The sequence below is a fragment of the Candoia aspera genome, chromosome 8, assembly GCF_035149785.1.
Source record: "Candoia aspera isolate rCanAsp1 chromosome 8, rCanAsp1.hap2, whole genome shotgun sequence".
NCBI classification, from domain to species: Eukaryota; Metazoa; Chordata; class Lepidosauria; order Squamata; family Boidae; genus Candoia; species Candoia aspera.
Genome location: NC_086160.1, coordinates 60503371 through 60527329, shown reverse-complemented (window position 1 = coordinate 60527329; position 23959 = coordinate 60503371). Strand labels below are relative to the sequence as shown.

General features: G+C 37.2%; 2 protein-coding genes across 2 annotated transcripts in view; one reads left to right on the top strand and one right to left on the bottom strand.

Annotated features, from left to right (window-relative positions):
- PDLIM5 (PDZ and LIM domain 5) overlaps positions 1-23959 on the top strand; it is a 705552-nt gene that overhangs the window by 459151 nt on the left and 222442 nt on the right. The window lies entirely within an intron of this gene.
- UNC5C (unc-5 netrin receptor C) overlaps positions 1-23959 on the bottom strand; it is a 152974-nt gene that overhangs the window by 32117 nt on the left and 96898 nt on the right. The window contains exons 8-10 of the mRNA XM_063310736.1: positions 10741-10932; positions 5797-6141; positions 3999-4086 (exon numbers count right to left, since the gene is read on the bottom strand). Coding sequence (XP_063166806.1) covers positions 3999-4086; positions 5797-6141; positions 10741-10932 — 625 coding nt within the window. The remainder of the gene's footprint in view (positions 1-3998; positions 4087-5796; positions 6142-10740; positions 10933-23959) is intronic.

Below are 23959 nucleotides of genomic sequence, written 5' to 3'. Positions count from 1 at the left end.
AAGAACAATGCTAGATTATTGTAAGTGGCAAAAACAAATTGATCATAGCAAAATCAACATGTTATATAAGAACTGAAAAAAGAAAGACAAAGATGTTTTACAATGGAAACTGTTGTTATGTATCTTAATAACCAGAAGAAAGCTTAGTTTATCTGATACTAATAATCCACTTGAATCTTCCATAAATTGTTACTTACATAATTTTGGCCAAGAAAATACATGTGTAGGTCTATTATTGTCCATAAACCTAAGGAAGCACATAAGAAAAGCCTTCTGGATCCATCTAATCTACTGTGGCCAAAAGATGCATTCAGAAAGCTCATAAACCTAAACAGATTTCAGATACTCTTTCTGAAAAATGACTATACTCATATTGAGATAGCAGAGACGTCACGCTGAACTTGTAGAATTATCCTGGTCACAAAACGGTATTTTTTGGAAACAGCAAAACCGAATTATATAATGTCAGTGAGCAAGACATGCATTTCATGAAAGTAATGTAAACACATCTTCAGGTCAGGTCCTGAAGATTTAGCATACCATTATATGTTGTTTCCACATAGAGGAATATTCTTTACCAGACACCGAGCATAGTAGAACTAAGTAAACCATCAATGGTTTTTTAACAGTGGTATGAAAATGGTTTGCCTCTGCCTTCCCCTAAGTCTTCTTCTTAAAAACTTCCCAATCTAGCTAATGTCCCTGGACTTCCAAGGTGGAATTCCCAGTTTATATTCTGGATGTCATTCCCTTCTACCAAGGAAGTAGAATTTGCCATTAAGAGTAATTGCCTGATTTCCCATGAATCTGTGTAGTCCCTTTTAAAAACCTTCTAACTGATTATCATTATACCAGATGGCAGCAAATCCCATATTTAACTATATTACTAATTGTTTATATTTATTTTATTCAATTTATGTGACCACACATCTTGCATAAGTGATCCAGTTAAAATATCAATATAATACAAAACGAAAATGAAAAATGAGAATACAAAGCAAGAATAAGACAAAAAAAGAATAAAACAAAACAAACCCTAGGCATTATAAAACCACTGTTTATTTTTATTTTTAATCTCACTATAATCTGTAATAAAAATTAGGAAGAAGAACCTGTTGTATTATTCCTGAATTTTTCTGCATTTAGTTTCAATGGATGGCTCTGAGGTCCAATATTATGAAAGAAAAAAGCTATCCCTTCTGCTCACATTATATATTCCTCTATTATATCTTCCCCTACTATCCTCACTCCAAGTGAAAAATCTCCAAACATTCTAATCTTTCCATTGAGGGGAGCTACTTAAGCCCCTAATCCTTTGGATTGCAATTCTACTATATCCTTTTTTAAGAGGCAGTAACTGGCGCTGCGGGTTAAACCGCTGAGCTGTCGATCGGAAGGTCGGCGGTTCGAAACCGCACGGCGGGGTGAGCTCCCATTGCTCGTCCGAGCTCCTGCACACCAAGCAGTTCGAAAACATGCAAATGTGAGTAGATTAATTGGTACCGCTTCGGCGGGAAGGTAACGGCGTTCCGTGAGTCATGCTGGCCACATGACCCGGAAGTGTCCTATGGACAACGCCGGCTCCAAGGCTTTGAAACAGAGATGAGCACCGCCCCCTAGAGTCGGACTCGACTGGACTTTACGTCAAGGGAAACCTTTACCTTTACTAACTATGTTAACATTATAGCTGTGATTTTCATTTGAAGGGCAAATGTTTGTTCCTTAAAAGCGAGATCAATAGAAGAGAATAAAAACTAAATACTAAACTGGTGTTTTTATTTAACTTGTCATTACAAAGAAGAGAGAGGAAGCAAATGTGGAAGCTTAGACCTTGCTTTCCTTCTTGAAGTAGAAATGATAGAGCAAAAGGAAGATAATGGCTGAATGGGATCTCTTTTTGTTTAGTTTTTAAAAATGTCTTTGATAAAATGATGAAAATATGCTGGCCATTTTATACTGGTCCAAATATATGTTAGACTGCCAGATAGACCCTTGCTAATGTTTGATTGCAATATTCATGCTCCACAGTGGTCTGACTGATTAACCCAAAGAGCAGGAGGTGGCAGGAAGATTTTTAAATACCTTTGTTCATTTTTTAAAATGCGTTAGTTCCCAGTTCCATGGATTCAGTAGCATCCAGGCTGTCCTATAGGTTCCACATTGATCTTGTAATCCTAATGCTTGGTTTCTCTCATCCTAACTTCATACTTAAAAATGAATAAAAAAGCTGAAGTTGCACACCAATAATGTCATTTGTTTGATTTTAGTTCGTCCTGTCATATCTGGACTTCAAAAGTCTACACAGCCTCCATATGAAAGCAAAGAGGTAGAGAAAATACTGGCTCTTTACTACCATCTTGTACTTATTTGGATTTTTGCAGCCAGATTTGGTAGCTTTGGCTTGGCATGTTTGGCAAACTCAGCAGCGCTGGTTTATTCAACGCTTGGTGCATTATGTGAATCAATTCTCTAATTTGTCCTCCCAAGACTGATAAGGCCACAACACAACAGCTCATTTAGGGAGTATAAAGCTTCAATAGGGAAGGATGGATACACTAAAACTTGGAACGAATTTCTGTTGTAAGGAAAAGACTGTGACCCCTAGTCTTTATACCAAGTCGATACACACAATAAACATTTGGGAAATGGGGCAGGATGGGAAGAAATTGTAGTTGTGATGACCTATTATATGAGGATTGAATAAAATCAGGACTAGATCCTATCTTCCTATAAAGGAGATGGGGACAGCATTTATTTTAAAATGTGAGCTGCTTTGGAATTTAGGCTTATGAAGAGCGGAGGGAATAGTAGTACTTCGTGAAATAAAAGGCAAATAATCATGCAGTCAGATCTTTGTTATCATTCTCTATTTCCAAAATATCAGTGAAATAGTTCTCTTATAATTAATTTTCTGAAGCAATTAGTTTAGAGGTAGAGGATAGATTATCAGATTATAGAAGTGTAGCTAGCTGCAGCTGAGTACAGAATGGAAGTTGTCACTGGAGAAAGTAAGTGAAAGCTGCAATGATCAGAATGCAAGTTCTTGTATCCAATATTGCAAACCAGAAAAAGAAATACACAAAATACACATCATCTTTAGTAGTCCTTGTTTAACGACCACTCATTCAGCTACTGTTCAAAGTTATGCCGGTGCTGAACAACTGGTACTTATGACTGGTCCTCAAAGTTCTGGCCGTCCCAACATCCCTGCAGTCATGTGATTGCAATCTGGGTGCTTGGCAACTGGATTGCATGTATGATGGTTGCAGCCTCCCGCAGTCATGTGATTGCCATTTGCGACCTTCCCTGCCAGTTTCCCACAAGCAAAGTCAGTGGGGAAGCTGGCAGGGAAAGTTGCAAGTTGCTCCAGTAAGTCACACTCTCCCCCACCCGGCAGCAGCTACTTACCTGCCTGCCAGCCTCCTTGTGAGCTGCCTGGGACTCACTTAATGACCTGCGATCCTTGCTTAATGACAGGAATGGAGAGTGCTGGGATTGCTGTAACTAACCAATGTAGTAATGTGATATCGCACTTTACGACCGCATCGCTTAGTGACAGAAATTCTAGTCACAATTACCAATGTTAACTGAGGACTACCTGTACAGAAGGGAATGACATGCAGAATATAAAGTTTGAAGGGTGGGGAATCCCATCCCATCCCATCCCCACCCCTGGCCTGTGGAATGGTATCCTTGCTGTGGCTTTCCTTCCTTATTTTGATACTGCTCACAAATACCAATTAAGCAATTCAAGCTGAGCAGTAGCTAAGATGAAAGATTTCATCACTTGCTCCTGACTCAGACCATAGAGGAGACCCCTTTGGTTAGATCATTTCCTCAGCAATCCTTTGCTTGCAAACCATTATATGGCCTCAGCAGCTCCTTAGGCTTGCCTCAATCCAAAGAGATATGTTGATCAGAAGGTGACATTACCACAGTCTGCCTCCTCCCTGCAACTAGCATTCAAGCAAATGCAGCCGAAGCCAAGCCTCTTTTACCTCATGTTCTCCTTTCGGTGAACTGTCACATACATTTCATAAACTCTCCCCTGGGGAATCGCCCCGGCAGGAATCAGCAAACTTACTCCTAGAGAAAAAGACAACAAAAAAGGCAGAAGCAAATAAAAGAGAAGGGGGAGACAGTTTGACCTTTTGAGCAATAAGCTTTTGGAGAGTGACAGAATTCTACCCAGACTCCTGAAACAGAAAGAGGATGTTTTACAGCTGTCTTGGTGCTTCTACCTAGCAGTTTTATGACTCATTGGTGCCTCAATGCTTGCCTTATGCATTCTAGGAGTCTGAAACCCCTTTTTGTTTTATTTAAGGAATGAGCAGATGGTTGCACTGCTGCTTCCGTTGGAAAAATGAGGAAGAAAACCAAGAGTTACATTTCCTATTCCAAACAGTAGTAATGGGATCATTCTTCTTGGCAATTCTTATTTAATGAAACTTTGAAAAAAAGGGCAACAAAACATTGTTCATGAAACAACAGGAGTCTCTTTCGTGTTCCTGAGGATATCAGTTTTATCTGGTCATTATTCACCATTTAGAAACACTTAACTCTTCTGAACTAATATAAATTTGGTTGCAGAATGGGGAATATTCATTACCCTTTGTATTGCCAGCAGCTTAGAATATTTCTTGGATTACAACTTAAAATACAGCCTGTAAAAATATGTCGTCAAAATGCAATAAAATTGTAATAATTTAAGATTCAGCAGCTACAAAATTAAATGTTAAAATCCCTCAACTAGCTGTAGAATCCCTGCCTGGATCCTCTCTTCTAAGAGAAAGCCTTTAGGGAGATACAGGCAGGGATGATTGGTCAACATCCCAGGAACCAAGCACGTTTTCATTGGTCAATATATAACCTTCCTTCTCAGATATCTAAATGGTACGAAGCGTATTTGTGCGATAAGAGAAGAATGGTGTGGTATCCCCTTGTTTCTATCACTAAATGCTTTTAAGAGTGCTTGCAAGCTCCAACACAGATAAACATGCAGAGAGACTGCTAGTGGTTAGGTGCTGTCCTTATGACCACCCAGATTCTGTTACCTGTTAGCAACAAACTCCCTCACCACCACCCCTGGCCTCTTGGTCTTGCCCTCCCATGCTTTGCATATGCAGACTATTATGTGGCCTCAGCAGCTAAATGAGCAAATTAATTAACAGTGATAATATTACACTGAATACCCCACACTATCCCCTTCTAAAATGCTCTTGTGTGGGGTGGTTCCTATTTGACCTCTGAACAGTTCATTTATCTTTAAAATATAAATAAATAAATTCTGAGGCTGTAAATGCAGAGAGAAAGAACTGTTGTGTTGCAAACATCTCCCTTCTTATTGTGTTGGATGAAGCAAACTGAAATTTGGAACAGATTATTTTTATTAATTCTAGTTAGTTTGTTCTTTTTTATGTCAAGCAACAACAGAACCCTTTTTGCAGTGAACTTCAAGGTTTTCCTCCTCTTCACTCTTTTTCCTTTGTACTACATGAAAGAAAAAAGCCAAGGGCTCAGAATCCCACTTCAAATAAGTTGACACTAGAAGGTCTGTCTGATGGTAATGACTCAGAGTTCAGCATTTGTTCTTCAGAAGGCCAAAGTTAGTCAGAAGAATATGTATAACAGCCAAGTAAAACCAAATGGGAGAAAAATCTCTCTCTGCTTTAAATGCAGAAGATAGAGATTTCTATAATGACCCAAATCTTTGTTGGAGGGGAAAAAACCCCCAACAACTCTGGAAATACCTGTGAAATGTTCTTTAGAAGCAAATGCCTGTAAATAATAATTTACCTGAATTAGGTACAATCAGATGACCTCCAAGAGAATTGAAGGTTCCAAAAGCACTGCACGATGGATCTGTTTGCCGTGCAAGACTCTGGTTTTTAATATTTAATGCTTCATTATCCAGTAGGGATTGAGTAATCTGTGGAGACAGTTTGGATGAAAAATCGGACAGATCATCCTGGGGTGTGACTGCACCCGAATTATTGTAAACCTTGATCTTCAAGTTGGGGAGCGGATCCAGAATTGGAGAGTTGGTCATTGGGATTTTATCAGAGACGTCATGCAAGGCATAGACAGGGCCTCTATACATAGCTGCTGCAGAAGTAAGATCAGGAGGTACAGCTAGGAGATCTGTTTAAGAGAAGAAGCAGAGGGAGAAAAAAGATGTAACATTAAAATCAAGATGCTACAGTCTTAACAACAGCATTCCCCAACTTGCACCCTCTAGATTGATGTGAATGGAACTCTTAGAGTTCCATAATCAACCTGGCCTCTAGGGCAACTTTGAACATATTCAGTTAAAAAATAATAATTATGCCCGTAAACCACTGAAAAACAATAATTTCTATGTAGTCAGGAAAGATTCACATTACTGAAATACAGGTTTTGGCTACAGAACCTGAAATCTGAAAGTTTTGAAATGTTTGAAAATATTAAGCTGCTATAAGCATCTAGGGTTATTCGAGTGGTAATTTGTGCAGTAATACTCAGGCATTTCACATATGAAGATTCACACTTATAGGTAAGCAACCTGATGTTTTCTAGATGGTTTCTGTGCATCATGCTTATGGATAAAGAGCAAGGTAAAGCAGTCCTAAAATAGGATGGAAGAAAACATGGCTCTAACAGAAGCAGCTTAAACTCTGGAAGTGACATCTAATCAATAATGTCTCACAGGTAGATGGGGTAGATAAACCTGCAGTTCTGGAGATGTTCCAAAGTAGAATTTTTCCAGAAAGGGCAGCAGAGATTCCACTGGCTTTGGTGGAATTACTTTTGACTTTGCACAGGAGTAGCAGGCCAACAAACTGATCAGTAAAATTGACAGAAATGTTGGGAGGAGACAGGAAGGCTGCTGCAATGGCAGAAAATGGATGTAGGAGATTGTAAAGTCCTAACATCTAGGCAATTAAAGAAATCCCCAGGAGGCTAATAGAGCTGGGAAAGGATGTGAAAAGTACTATATCCTGAGTCTTTGAAAAGTGGAAACAGCTTTGTAGAAGTTTAATCAAGCTGGAGGACAACCTTGTCCTTATGCCACACAATATAGGAAGCATCCTGTTATAGTACACAAATCTCACTTGTCTGACAGGCAGAAATTATCACCTACCTGGTAGAGTTCTTGGTGGCTTTAAGTTTGAGCAGTTGTAGTACGCTTACATCTGTGGGCTGAAAATCACTATAGAGCTAAGCATTCTTTTGTATTTTAGCAGTGGTTTCTAGAAGAAAATGGTTTCTAGAAGATTTCAAGAACTTGGGAGGCAGACTGTGATTAGAAAGATATTCCAACTGATAAAACAAATATAGAGAGCAACCCAAGTGCAGCCAGGTTCAGGATCAAGTTCTCTCTTCTTTGTTTATATAAAGGACAGCTGTTAGGCTGTATGTGTTACCGAAGTGGGCAGAACTAGAGTTCTATGATACAAAGGTTCCTTTCTTCAGAAGTTCATAGAGCTGAAATCTGATGGGCCCACAATGTGCCCCTTCCAGTCAGTCTATTGTGTTCATGTGTAGTAGATATGGTCTGATGAAGTGTTCTTTACAAGCTAGACTACGCTGATTTCCCCATGAGGTAAAGGGCTTGATAACTGAGTATGGCAGAATGAAGAAAAGCTGCTGCAGCAGAACTCACAAAAGACAAAGAGAAACCAGCTCCAGAGTGGATGAAGCCAGATGTGGGAAAAATATAAACAGCGATCATATAGGCCATAGGCCAGTAGTCACAGATCTCATTAATTCACTTAATTCAAGACCAGTTCAACTGTCTGATTACTGCAGAACTAATTTGCTGCCCGTTGCAATGGAAAATATTCTTTCCATTGTGGAATTGATAATTATACCTATGCATTTTATGCTCTGAGTGGGTGATGAAAACAATTCTACTGGTTGCCCCAAAGTCCCAAGAGTGAAGAAATGACATAGATTATGAGCTGAACTTGGTAAGGAGATGATCGAAGTGACAACCAAGAAGGAAAAAGAGGTGGTCTGGGAACTGCTGGATCAGAGTCAAAAGGTGTGAAGTGTGGGAACATTTAGAATGAATTTTATGATTTTATGGCTTTTTAATCTAGTGTCTTTGGAACTGAAGGAGGTGAAAATATTTCTGGGTTTTGGCAGCCATTTTGTTTAGGCATGATAGCCCCAAAAGTTGGTCATATATCTGGAGAAAATACAATATGGTGGGTACAACTGGCATCTGCTGGGGTAGGAAGTCAAAATGAGCAATATGGCAAACTCTATTTCATTTCATGCTCATACTTAAAAGGCAGAGCTACACTGTGACACTGCATTTCATTTGTCACAGAGATGATGGAACCAATTTCTGCAAGACTTCATAGTTAAGCAGCAGAGTCTGGACAATGAATGCAAGAGTCCATATGATAACATCCATCAATACAAAATAATTAAAGCTGGTCATCCATGGCAGGATTTTTCTAGTAAGATGTGGCTCCAGACAAGAAACAAAAAAGAAGTAGTATTACCTAACTTACGCTGATTTAAAATCTTCCTCTTGTCTCTTTTTCATAGGAAGAAAGAAAAAACCCATGAAGAAGGGAAAGACATGAGAGGTCATTAAAGTTACAGAAAAAAGTGAACCTGAGGTTTTGTTGTAAGCTAATACTGAGTAAGTAGATGAAAATGGGAAGGATTCCTATCCTTGACAACAAAATATCTGAAATGTAAGAATGTGCAGATGCAAAAGCATCAGTGTGTTGAACAGAGATCACGGAGCACTTTTTTTTCCAGGAATCACTATTTGTCGTCTAAAAATAGATGATTACCAAATTCATGACAAAATATCCTAGATTTGAATTGTGGAATTGGTGGTGGCGAGTAGGTATCTGTAATTAACAACTAATCTTAACAATTGAAGTTTGATCCACAAACTCGGCACAACAAACTTTTTCTGGAATAGTTTTACAAGATCTTGACTGCAAATATGACTCTGTTGTATTAAAGGGAACAAGAAAAGAAAAGGGAATTGCATAGAATTTTGAAATCATATGTTGCTATTCTGAACTAGGACTGAATTGTTGCTTATGCCATATTCTTGAGTGCCTTTTCAGGACTAATTTAAGTGAATCTTTGGCAAATTACTGCAGCTCTAATACTCTTCTGCATTGGGCAAAACTCTGGCTGTATTTATTTTCAACTTCATTTAATTTTGCTTTGAAAAAAGTAATTTCTTTTTAAAAAAATAGTAGCCTTATCAAATATTTTCCTCTTACAGTTCTTACTTTTATTTTTTAACTGCCAGGCCCACAAATACTTCTGGGCATGATGTAGCATAAGGATCAGTTTTTTCAATCAAGACAATCATATTTTATTCCCTCCTATATCACCCATTGGGGTGATATTACTTCAGGATACAATAGACAGAATGAATTTGATTGATATGCAAAACATTTCATCATGGAATGGTCCAAACCCCAATCTGGCCATTCAAAATGTTCTGGCCTTGAAACAGAAGATTCTGACTTGAAAGAATACTTCTGAAATAGAGTGTTTCAAGGTTGGAAAATGTTCCAGAACTGGTAGAATGTTTCATTTTGAGGTTGGAGTGCCCCATTTGCAAGTCATAACTTTCCATGACAAAATGTTTTGCAGAGGCATAATGAATTTTTTAAGGAGAGCAATAGCATGTCAGGAAAAAGATTCTAGCTTATCTTCCTCACCAAAATGTGTTTTTCTAGGTCTTAATTCATTGGAAATCATGCTGACTATCCCGTAGCTCTCTGTAACTTTGCTGTTTTTGAAGACTTTAATCATATAGCTTTCCTCCTGTTGAAATGGACAATGAGCAGATTCAAATCTTTTTTTTTTTTGCATCTTCCATATTATAAAAGTTTCACTGAATAGACATGAGATGGGACTCTCCTCACACTGAAGAAGGAAATGAGAAGCGGCAGTGGTGATGAAAATAGAGTAAATTGGAAGAATTGGAAGAAGTGAGAAAATTAAGGAGATTCTTTCTTACATAATACTTGGGAAACTCTCAGAACATCCCAATGTTCTAGATTAGTAAGAAAATAGGAAAAAATTCCAGAAGAAGGCAATGGCAAACCATCTCCTTATTATTACAAGAAAACCACATTTGCATTGCTTCTGGGGAAAAGTCAATAGAATAAAAATACTTTGGACTTTTTATAATTTTCTTATTTCTCTGACCTTTTTCATTGTTCATGTATTGCTGTCCACCTATTTTTTTTTCTTCTACATCATAGAAGAATGCAGTCATTGCATGGTTGAACTGAGTGGATCTCACTGAACTTCATGGAAGATCTTTCTTCTTAAAAACAAATGCTGAAAAATGGCCAACCACAGGTCTCTGATATAGTTCTCTAGGAAATGAACTTATTAAAAATAAATAAGGACCAAATTAATAGAAGTCATCTTGGCACTGAAGGTCAAATAGAAAAGAAGCTGGAATGGGCTGCATTTCACCTCCCAAATTATTTTATCTTTGAATCCTATATAGAACATATAATTGATGAAGAGTCCCTGATCAAAGAACTTACATTTTAGATTGGCCAAGAGGGAAGGAAAAGTAGTGAGTTTTCAACAAAAAAAAAAAAGGGAGGATGAAGGATAGGGCCAACTGACAGTAGCTCCTGCAGACTAACTTTTCTAGCTGGGAATTCTAGATGAATTTATCTAGAGGGCACTTAGTTGGGGAAATTTGCTTTATGGCATATATCTAAATTTTGTTAATGATGACTCGGAACAAACCTTGTCTTGCAGCTTTTATATTTACAGGCTGAAATCCACCATTTAGTGCTGAAGAATCTATAATATCTGACTCAAAGTCCCGGTGGTTCTTCCGGTAGATGAATAATGCAACAGTTACGGAAATAGCCAGGCACACAATCACGGCTATCACAATGCCAACGTAGAGAGCTACATCATCTGAATCAGGAGCAGCTAGGGGGAAAAAAAGGGATTGGGACACAAAGGTATAACACATTAACTGCCTCACATATTTCTATCATCTCCTACAGATATTTACTATAATTTTACAAGTTAATTTGAAATCAAATGCTCTACCACATGGCTTTAGGAGGAAAATATATTCAAGGCTTTACTCAAAACTGTTTCCTTACTCTTTATCCATGTGTTTGCATTTCTTGTGGGCAAGCAAAATAACACATTGCTTGTAACTAGACAATCATGGCAAATTTAATCAAAAGAGCCATTTAGCACTCTTTTCGGTGCTAATTTATTCAGCAGGCACCTGTTAATAAAAGAGGCTTTATTTCTTTTTTGCTACTGAAGCTTTACTTTTAAAAGTAACCAAATCTTAAAGAAAATAAATTGGAAATGGTGACATGTCTGACATTGGGCTTGCCTGCTTCTTAAAGGAGATAATTTAAGGACAGAAACTCCATGATATGGAAAGACATAAAAGTAATTGTGTTCTGATACATTTCAAAGTGTATGTGTATTTTATTTCTTTGAGTCTCTGTGGGTCAGTGTATGCATTCGAATGTATAAGTTTGGGTGTCTGCACACACTTTGCCTAAAGAATTTTTAAAGATCCACATATTGTTGACATGCATCCCAGACATTAAGCTGCAGGGAATCTATTTTTCAAGCCCCAAATGTGCAATTCTGCTCTAAGGCCATAGGTGACTTGGCTATTGAAAGACCGGTGGCACATTAAAAACCTGAAGGCATGTTCATCACAATGTCAGGAAACTCAAAACATGTTTCTAGTACATCATTGATTTTTTTTTAAATCATGTTTTTTTATATATATTTTGTGATTTATTGTAAGCTTCAGATTTAAGACCAGCACTGTTTTATGCATGTGGACAGAATTCAAGGAGTTTGCAATCTGTCAGAGAGCCTAAGGCAGCTGTCCAAATCAGATTTGCTCCTCCTGCTTCAAACCTGAGCTGACATGAAAATCCAGACAGCCTCTACTTTAGACAACATTTAAGAACAAAACAACAATTAACAGCAACAGAACAAGCTGATACATCAACATGCCTTAGATAGCTTGCTGGAATGTATTGAGATGGAGGATGGAATAAGAACCATACCCATCTAGCCCAATGATTTTTGATGCACTGTATTTTTCCTGAATGCATACTTTTCATGCATTATCAGCCTCTTTCCCTGGAGCCTACTCTTTGAAATGAGGTGACCAGTGACCAGTGATGTGTATTTTGTTCACTGTGCTCATTTAAATGTCTTTAATTTAAAGTTTAGTTTAAATTTAAAACATAAGGCAGAATTATTCTTTCTACCAGTCTTTTAAAATACAATTGAACTCCAGTTTGTTTGTAAACATCTCTCTCTCTCTCTCTGTGTATACAGCACATCAGCACATACTCTTTGATGATCTCTTATTGTTCTGTTGTTTTCATTTTAGAATTGTGGTTTTGTGAAGTTGTTGGCTGTTGGAATTATTTTAATTTGATTGTGAGATACCCTTCAACCTCTATGTTTGATTTGATTTAGTTTGGCTTTTATTGAGAGACCTGGTAGAAATTCAACAAGCAAATATTTACCCATTAATTCATTATGTACATTGTGTCTTTTCTCCAAGAGCTCAAGGTGGCTTCCATGGAATATTCCTTCATTTTATCCCCACAACAACATCCCCCTGCATCTAGTTTGGGCTGAGAGTGAGTGACTGTCTCAAAGTACCCAGGTTTCCATGAATAAGGCTAGATTAGAACCCAGGTCTCTCTCATTATAGTCCAACATCTTAACCACTACACCACACTGGCTTTATTGGATGTTAAAGTCCTTCACATATTCTCATATACACCACTCTAAAGTAGGCAGTGTTATGATGTCCACAACACAGATGGGGTAAAGCCGAATGTAGACAATATCTACCTACTGTGTTCACAGTTTATTCTACATTTATTCTATTCTATTATTCTATAGTTCCTCTATAGTTCTCAGTTTATTCATTTTCACAATGCAGATTAGCAAACTGTAAAAGCACTAATAGCACAGCAGAATTGTCTATAGTTCTCCTTTGGGAACCAGACCAACTTTGGTGACCTTTTCACTTATCTGTTTGTAACACATCTCCTTCACTAATCGCACTATAATATTTAATGCCAACCCATTGTGTCCCTCAAGGTATCGTTCCAAAAAACTTGACTGTATGACATAAATATGATGCAGACTTTTCCATGTAGAGAAAATAATTTTTCCTTATTTTTAAATAGGCCAATATTACAACATTTAAATATATTGATACGTTTAAGTACAAAGTCTTTATCTGCATAACCTATCCCTTTTTAAAAAAAAAAATCACATTCTAAAAATACTTGTTATTGGCTTTCTTTACTCCTAATAGCCCAGGTAAATACTCATAGATGACCAAGGGACATCAGGTTCAATATACTCTGCCTAATGGAACTTAAAAGGTGCATTTGAAAATGCTACTATTTTATTCTATCATTCAGAAATGGCTTTCCTGGAAACAAGTGGAAGAACAATCACTGAGGGAACCATTCCCCCTTGCTGTTGTATCCTCCTTAATCAAATTAAAAAGTTGCAATTGTTGCATGATTTGCTGGAATTATAGTTGATTTCTTTGATTTTTTTTCCCTACCTTCCTTCCCTACCTTCCTTCCCCAAATGTGGAACCTTTCTTAAGCAAGCAAAACATAACTCTGCAGATGTAGAACCTCTCTTCCCCAATGCACATACAGCCTGGTGGAAAGTAAATCTTGGATCAGCTAATCAGAATCCAAGCACATATTATCAAGCAACACTTACAAGAAAATCCATATTCATTCTGGGTTCTCTGTTCAGTTGAAATAGGGTAAATGAAACCTTTAAAAGAAAAAAAAAGATGGGAATAAAATCAAATTAACACAGGGAGCTTTTAAACACACATTCACACACACATACAAACAAATGGTTTAATTTAAAAACAAAAGAAAGGAAAAGGAAAGGAAAGGAAAAGAAAAGGAACGGAAAAGGAAAAGGAAAGGAAACTCATGGCATTTTAAAATTCTGATTCAGCACACTATTATAATTTTGTATCTCCTGTCTGCTCAACAGTCTTACTAAGAATTAATAAGTAGACAGATTGAATTTCAGAGCCAAAAATTGGTCTCGAGTCACTAACTTTGGAGTGCTTAAAGTCTTTCTTTTATTGAGCATAAACTCTAATGGATCTAATTTATTTCAGACATCAAGGATCATTAGCATATGGAAAGTCTTCTTCCCCCCAATCCTTGCCATATGCTTTAATTCCCAGGACATATTCAGCAGGGCTCTAAACAGTTTTTTATTTAATTATAGTAGCTAGCTGTTGGTCTAATAGAACTGAAAGAGGCTTGCCTTCAATGGTCAAAGGTTAAATATCCATTTAACAAGTGCTCAACCCATGGAAAAGCATCATTCCCTCCATCCACTCTCCTTTTCCTCTAGATTTCTGGGGAATGGTTTTTAATCCTCCCTTTAATAGAAATCCAATTCCATTCTCCAGGGAGCAAGCAATTTACCAGAGAGTTGGAAAAGGCATGTGTTCCATTTGAGATCATTAGAAAATCAATAGGAACCTTGAGATCATAAAGTAATTTATTTTAGATTTTGAAGCTTTGTGTAATATTGACAAAACCATATCACAATTTTTTTTTCCTACAAGAAACAAGTAGAAAGAAAAGTGACTTTCCCTTGATTTTTAGTGATAATGCAATTCTCAAGCAATATTTTTCTCCTCTTCGAGCAATCTGCTCTGAAGCTCTGCAGAAAAGAAAAAAGTTGTTTGGTCTATGTCAATGGAGACACATTTAGCTGGAAGCAAATTCCCACTGTGATGAGTGGAAATTTTACTTCCAAGTAAGCATGTTCAGAATCAAGGAAATAGCTGGAAGGAAGTTGGCTTACTCATATTTAAAAAAAAAAGCCACCAAAAACCAAAGAAACTTGAAATTTTGGAAATTTTTTCAGCTAAAGTATCGGTTCCAGGGCCTATCATACCGTTATAAAATTCTGAAAATTTTTTAAAGTACCATGAGAATGAAATTGAAAAACAGAAGCCATTTTCACAAAGGAAGAAAACTATCAAAAATGATAATTCAAATTTCAATACAATATTACTTTTAGCATTTGAAAACTAGTATAGGTTTTTCAATCAATGTAGGCTACACTGATATAGAGAAATGGCAACCAGTTTATTCACCTTGTTACAGAATCCCTACAATATGGAGCTATTAATTTCAAGGGCCACATAGTTCAAAGTATGAAAACCAATGACTTTCATAATTTTCATGTGTTAGCATGACTTTCAGTAAGGAAAGCACAATTTCTAATATTTTTATTTTCCAATTTTCACTTTATCTTCATCAGTACTACAAGACCATTTTTATAGTTATGCCCCATGAACTATGAACAGGATGCACATTAAGCAAGGAAATTCTGCTGCACGTTTAATTGCTGATGCTCAAAAGCTGCTGCACAAGCTAGCATTTGGAAAGCCATGGCATGCCTCTCTTCCCCAATTCACCAGCCTAAACAAACCTTTTTATAATTGTGGCTTCTTGCACATAGATTTCAACATTAGTATTTAAAACAATGGCACATATTGTGGCACCTTACAGACCAAACATTAAGTTTCAAGAGAGGTACAACTGCTTTCTTTTAAACAAAAAAGAAAAGGAGCTAGGATAAACATATGCACTGTTGAAAGTGAATCAGCACTAGTTTTGAAAAACTGCGCATCATTTTCAGAATTTGCATGATCATGTCCCTTAATAAAAAACCGATTTCAGCTGACAGTGTTCAAAAAGATTCGGTGCCTACTCCACAATACAGTCAGCCCATCTCTCATTACAAGAGTCGCTAAACTAATGTTACATTCCTACATTGCCTTTATAAAACTGCTGTTTCAGTTTTGAGGTGCTATGGTTTGCTTTGATAGTACTTCTTCCAGATAAGTCATCTTTCCCATACTCCAAAAGTCAACTGCCTGAATAAAGACAACAAATAAATCCATACTTGAAGAAGCCCCAAGCCATGCACAAATGCAGGGTGTAGTTGGTCATTAAATGGTGCAAGATTTTTTTTTAGCTTATTTTGGTATGATCTTCTGAGATTTCCAAATGGTTGCTGAGCATAGAGCAGGCACTTTGTACAGAACTCAGCACTAGTTCTAACGTAGTTGGATGGATGCGGTAGTTTTATCTATCTATCTATCTATCTATCTATCTATCTATCTATCTATCTATCTATCTATCTATCTATCTATCTATCTATCTATCTATCTATCTTATCCCTGCCCATCTCCTCCCATCAGAGGCCTCTGGGCGGTTTACAAGTGATTAAAACCATCAGAATAATACAAAAAATAAAATACAATAAAAATACTATAAATAGAAATAAAGAATAAAAAATAAAAAATCCAAGCGATGAAACATCTAAAACAGTCCAAGTGTGGGAGGAGTGGTCTATAGCAACCATCCCCATGTAGACCTATTCCCCTCTCCACCCCAAGCGAGGTGGCAGAACCAGGTCTTCAGACTCCACCAAAAGGCCAGGAGCAATGGGGCCAATCTCACCTCTGGGGGCAGCATGTTCCACAGGGCTGGAGCTACTGCGGAGAGGTCCGGTTCCTGGACCCCGCCAGATGAAATTCTTTTACAGACGGGGTCCGTAGTTCATTTCATCTTCAACACACCATTCTGTCTCAGCCCCCTGGGAACAGCATTAGAGTCCCCCTTTTGCGGGGAGATGGGCGGTAATAGAAATGTGACTAATAAATTAAAAAAAATAGTAGCTTAAGGCCCCATGGGCAGGACAACTCTATATATGGCTTCATTTCTTTAGCGCTCCCAGATCTAAACAGAAAAATGTTCGAAAATGTAGCCATAATGTAGGGTTTGTCTTTTTTCAGACGTTATTGCAGACATGTGCTCAGCAGAGACATTTTCACTACTGCTTTGGCAAGAACAAACAATATAAAACCTTGATCTAGACATTATCATGTATTGTCCTAAACAGCTGCCATATTTGCATATGTAGTGAAGTTGGTAGCTGTAACTTATGAGGAATGGGCTTAGCTCTTGGCTTTTAACATATACCAGCAGATCTAATTGCCCATTGGTGTTATAGCATAACCTTCAGTGAGATCACTGGAAAACCAGGACTAGCCACTGAATCCTCAAAAGATTATTTTATCACCTGGGTTTGTCACTTTGGGAATTTCACTGTTAATATAACTAGCTTCATAACTCAAAATGGCTATCTGTGATAAATCAAATCCACACAGCTCATTTTGCTTTTCCATTCCTGTTTTAAGTTGCCAACATCAATATAGAAGCTGTGTCTTCAACTTGGTTTCACCTAAGAAGAGCAACATATACATAGCTTTTTGCCCACTCTTTCACACTGGTTTCTGTTCCTCGTACACAGACACTCCCCTTCATTCATAAGAAGACTATTCTCTGACAACTGGAATAACTGAGCAGTGCACTTAACAGGAAGGAAAAGGCATACAATTTAAATGGAGAGGAGAATGTGGAGATTGACTCTACCAGTGCTTCTAATTGTACTGCTCTGATCCTCCAAAGAGTTGTTTGGTGACCTGGAAGAGCATAATTATGCTAGAAAAAACAGCACATATGAAAAATCATACCTGGAATCATACTTTCATTGCCTTCCCCTAACAACTGCAGCTTCCCTATCTGCCAAACAGCCAACAGCAGGCTGGGAGGAGCATAATTTTGGTAATAGCCATAATATTTCAACAGTGACTAAAGGATACTCAAAAGTTACATAAGAAGAATCTCAAACCTTTTTGAGCTGTTAAGCAAATTTGGAATTTTGAGATCAGGTTTTAGAACTTGTATAAAATGGAAGGAGTAGATAATCAGAGGCTGGAGAAATTGAATTGGTGAGACTGCAATTTGTCTTCACCTTTAAGATCCTCTCTATCACATAGGCTGTTTATTTCTCTGCACATGGGCTTACAAACCAAAGCACTGGTCTGAAACAAACCACCATTTTTGTTTTCTAAGGGAAACTTTATGGTCTTTGGGGCGGGTACTTCCTTTTCTTGAATAGTAATATTCAATTTCACTGTTTTGCTTTTTTTTCCCCAAAAATAATGAGGTGGGTAAAAAAGGCTGGTGAGTGTCAAGGGAGGTGTCACAAGGAACACTGGTAACTCCAGGGGATCCTATTTGCAATACTGATATCAATAGATCACCTATGGCCTGCAGATTACTACATGTGTGCTGAGTGGTTTTTCTGCATGGACATGCAACAGACAGAATTGGGGATGCCTAACATTATGTGATTACATAATAAGAGATTACATGGTATGTATCTAAATCATTTTAGTTGACAGATTGAGGGTCACATTGAAATCCAGATTGCTGCTGTTAAGTGCAAACTTGTGGTTTTGTACTATGTGGGACTGGGAAAACTAAACCCCAGTTAACATTGTTAATTAAAACTGTTTTAAGAATTTGTCGTATATCTAATGACAAATTATTAGAAATCTAATAATTTCTCCTAGCTCATTGAAAGAGATTTGGACTGGCAAAGAAAATATTGTGGGGATACACATTAATGACAGTTGACAACTGCTTCTGCACGAAATATGAGACTTTCAAAAGCAGTGTTTTCCCCGCTTCTGCTTTCCTATCTGATTTTTAAATTATAAGAAAGGACATTTTCCTCAGATATTGAGGCAAATCTGGTGAGATTAGTACCTGTAATAACAGAAAATGACTTTTCTCCAAGCTTCAAAGTGAGAGCAGTGCAAAACACAGATTTGTTCTTCTTCTTGATCTATTTTGCTCATGGTTTCAGCACTACTGCATGGTAAATACCTGGGGGACTTCTGATAACACTATCACATTTTTTCCCCTCAGGTACATGTATAAAAAGATGCCGCTTAATTTGACTCCATAATAGTTTGTGGGCATTGCTGCTCTGCGCCTTGAGCAGCTGATATTGCAGTCAGTAACTTGCCTTGAGAAAAAGGTAATTTAAGATGCCTCAAGTAGTTTTTTAAGAAACAACACATTTTCCCCCAAGGGTTCTGTAATGTTTGTTTCTAACTTCTTGTGTCTTTACCACTAGAGTAGTTACAGTGCTATTAGTTCAATGCTTAGATATGTCCCTGTGTTTAAATTAACATACCAAATTATTCACAATCATAGAAATTAACCCTTACAGTTTCAGTGAAGAAAAAGTGGGTCACAATTAAATTTAAAAAAAGTTTGCTGAAACTTCAGTAACCATTTATATATATATTTATTTATATATGGATAGATTTAAAATGTATTTCAGGGTTTAATTTTCCATCCTTTATTAAAATAGGCAATCCTTACAGCTCATGACTGCCAAAGTCTGCAGTTCTCCAATTCTTGCAAAGAACTCTCATGGATAAAAGACAAAGGGTAGTAGAAATTATCACCATCTGCTTAGCTAAATTTGTATTTAAAAAAAAAAAAAACTGATATAGATCTTTGAATTTAAGGTAGTAAAGGTAAAGGTTTCCCTTGACGTAAAGTCCAGTCGTGTCCGACTCTAGGGGGCGGTGCTCATCTCCGTTTCAAAGCCTTGGAGCCGGCGTTGTCCATAGGACACTTCCGGGTCATGTGGCCAGCATGACTCACGGAACGCCGTTACCTTCCCGCCGAAGCGGTACCAATTAATCTACTCACATTTGCATGTTTTCGAACTGCTTGGTGTGCAGGAGCTGGGACGAGCAACGGGAGCTCACCCCGCCGCGCGGTTTCGAACCGCCGACCTTCCGATCGACAGCTCAGCGATGCATAGCATCATCAGGTTTGTATTATAATTATCAGGATCACTGTAGTTATAAAAGAGGAATTTCTGGAAAATGCTAAGGAATCTTATGGTGAGAACTAAAAATATACAATAGCCTTGTGCTTAAGCACTGATCTGGAAGACAGAAACAACCAGGGACCAGTAATTGTTATACTATAATTCTTCATCTGCCTCTGGATTGTTCTTTCAAAATTAGGAAAACTGCCATTAAATTCTGGAAATTATGACATAAATGAACATTTCAAAGGACTGACTATGAATTCTGAATCTTGTTGAACATTTGTACAAAACTGCCTAGATAATTGATTTATAAGACTGTGCAAACCCTTCAAAAGAGGTATTTTGGAACATGAAAGGCAGTTACATCTTTTTTCTGGCTTGTGCAATGCTTCAGATACCATTTATATATATTTTTATTTATATATGGATAGATTTAAAATGTATTTCAGGGTTTAATTGTCAGTACCCCCGTACATGTCCATGCCCAGCCACTTCACTTTATTTTTCACACACTGTGATTTATTTTGAAAAGAGTACAATTGGTCTACAACCATTTGTTGAGTGTACCAATTTTTATGGGTAGTACAATAATGCTGTATATTTTACAACTGAATACCTGTAATTTTTAAAATTCTGAACAAATGAGCTTACATAACTGGACTATTAAATAGCTATAACTCTTGAGCTTTGAATTAGTTGTCAAGATGCTTATGTATATACAGTAATGTTATGCAAGGAAATGGATTTCTCAGGAAATTTTAGTTGTGACAAACTGCCCTTTTACAGCCTTTTACAGCCTGGGAAATGCTTTCAAGGCAATGCCTCATGGTTGTTTTATTAACATACATTAACTTGCTGTTTAATTAATATGGCATGCAAGGTAACTGCTGCTCATATTAAGAGTCTGTTTGAGGACCAGGACCTGAGTTAAGTAATCTTTTATTCTATATAGACAACTTTCAATAAATTTAATAAGATTAATACCTTTAATTTAATAAACAAGACATAAAGAAACATACTCTAGTAGATTCTATGTGAATTTGCCATATTCTAGCACAGTTAAGAGTTTTTACATATGGTCATAAAATTGCATTCACCTTACAAAAATAAACAAAAAATCCAGATAGACTAGTTTAGGTTGCCATCCAACCTATTCATTTTTGCCTTCTCCAGCTATTTCCATAGTTAGAAGAACATTTATATTTACATACATACAGATTTATATGCATATGCAGATTCTGTTCTCTTACTTGAAACACAATTTGGTTCTGTATATATGATGATACCATTCACATGTTATGATGAGTATCTCCAGGAATTATGAATGCCAAAAAATAAGGTAGTAATTTCCCAGCTTTTCATTATATATAAAGTGTAATTGTCTTATTGTATGTGGCTTACAGCAATTTCACCACTAAATTTAAAAATCATGTATCTGCTTACTAACATTTTGGTATTTCATTTTTAAATAATTTCTCTGAAATAAAAGTCTCCAGCTCAGAAATATATATCTAAAAGAAAAGTGAAGGAAGTGAATAAACCAATCAGACAACCTAGCCAGAACTCTTCTGTTTCTTCCAACATTTCATTAGAAAGAACAATTTGATAAAGAAGACCTAGTACGAATATGCTTGAAGACCACTGCAGAGTCTTTTCTTTCTTTGATCCTAGAGCATGTACATTTACATGTCCTGGGAAAATGAAAGACTGCAACAGTACACCAACAGAAGTGGCGACTGATAAATCAGCTTCCCTTTTAATTCTGCACTTCTGCTCATCTTCACTAATGTGTCTCCAAGAAATTTGAAAGATTTTTCCAGGAATTATCAGCACTCTTATGCAAATGTTTGAAGCTAACCAAAATACACTGTGAACTCGTTTATAGGTAGTCTGGACATTTAGGTCCCTGGTGCTAATTGTAACACTTCTTAAACACATAATTCTTTATATTAAATAACAGCAGGAATAATGTTTTTTCCCCCTTGCAACTTCATGTTCTGCAGGAGTACTGTTTGCTTATGAATAAAGACATCAGGTAAGGAACAAGAATGTTTGGTTTATTTTGACTGCCATTTTTTTTTCTAGAAAGACAATTTTTGGTTTGTACCAATGCTGGGGAAGGTGGAAGGAATGAGAAAAAAAAAAGGATGACTAGCAGAAAGGAGGATGGATTCAACTACACAACAAATGGGTGAACCATTGGAAGACCTGAAGGACCAATCTGAGGACAGAGCATCCTGGAGAAAATCTATCTATTTATGTGGTCACTAAGAGTTAACACTGACTTGATGGCACATAATCATCATCAATCAGAAAGATTTTGGTTTGCACTAATGATGTCATAGGTCAGTGTATTAGATATACTGCTAGTACTAGATATACTTGCAGTAAATTACATACATTTATTTTCTTTCTGAATTGCTATTTATTTAATTATTTTTATCCTGACTTTATTATTTTTATAAATAATTCAAGGCAGCAAACATACCTCATACTCCTTCCTGCTCCTATTTTCCCCACAACAACAACCCTGTGAGGTGAGTTGGGCTGAGAGAGAGGGACTGGCCCAAGGTCACCCAGCTGGCTTTCGTGCCTAAGGCGAGAATTGAACTCACAGACTCCTGGTTTCTAGCCCAGCACCTTAACCACTAGACCAAACTGGCTCTTGCCAGCTATAGGATCAGAGATCACTCTGGAATATGAGGCCCATGAGATTCTCTAGCTATTTACTCATCTATTTGATACAGACTTTTTCCGAGGGGTTAGCTTAAGTGAATCCTGCCTTTCAAGCAGTGGAAATGAGATTCCACATTTTAGAGAGATATCAAAAATGAATACAGTTAGGCATATACTGTCCCTTTGAAGTAACCACATAATTGCTATTGAATCTCCCCCCCTCCCATTTCAAACTAAGCATTGTTATTTTTAAATCTCACTTTTTTGTGATGCTTTAACTGAGGAATGATACTTTTCTCTTTGCAGAAATACAATGCATAAATATGTAAAATATTGTAAAAATCTCATGGTGCTTTTCAACAGTGATCAGCTTTGATGCTTCCTGACTAACCACAGACAGGGTATTAAAGCAATTTGTATGTTAAAAAAAGATTCAAGGATGCCAAAAGCAAAGTGAATAGGTTAAGACTATAAAGGAAAATGAAAGACAAGTTTGCTGAGCAGCATTTAATTAAAAGACATTTGGGATAAGAATGAAATGCCCTTTTTGAAATGCCAGTAGGATATTAACATCTCATCAAATAGGGCTAGATACTTGTTCAAATCCCCATCCAGTCACAAGACTCATAGAGAGCTTTTAGAATAGTCATTAAACACAAAAGAGAACTATGAAGAGAAAAGAGAAAAGAAGAAACTATGTACACTGTCTTGGACAACTTGGAAATAGACAAGATAAAGAAGCAGTAATATGAATGGGACTTTTCAGGTAGAACAAATACATTTCTAGCGGAAAGAACTAGTGGAAATTCTAGCCATCTTACTGTTGGCTAGATGTGTTGTTCCATTAACCTATTATAACAAGATTTTTCTGGCCCTGGGATGTAAAATAATTTCTACTTTGGAATTATTTTACCATTGCATCCTACACTTCACTCTGCAGAGAAGACTCCCTCTTGGCCCAGGTTGATGGCAAGGAGAAGGAAAGTGTGTTGCACCCTCCAGGTGCTTCTTGTCTGCTTGCTTCCTGTGGGAAACCATTCTGTTCAGAATCAATCCTTGGCCTGCTTCAGCCTCCTGGGGTAGGGTTTAAAAGAATCATTGTTTTGGGTGGCAAAGTTGCTGCTGGCAAGGTCAGCCTCAAAGGGATAACTCCAACAGGGGCTATTCTTTTGAACTCTTGGGCAGGATGGGGCTGGCTAGAAAGAATATGGATGGTGGCTGGAATCTGGTTTATTATGGTGTGTGTCAAGATCTGTGTCAGGAAAATGAGGGAGAGTGGCTCGTGGAAAGTGGGAGCTGAGTGAAAACAATGAAGTATTCTGGCAGGGGGAGAAATGATGAAAAGCTACAATCAAGCCATTGCATTAAAAGGTTGGAGAAAGATGAGTTATTCTGTTCCTCTGAATGAAGCTTGTTGCTATTTTTTTGGTCAACCCTAAACATTTTAGCTAATATTTTATTATCTCTGACTTCAATATTGGTACAAATGTAATTT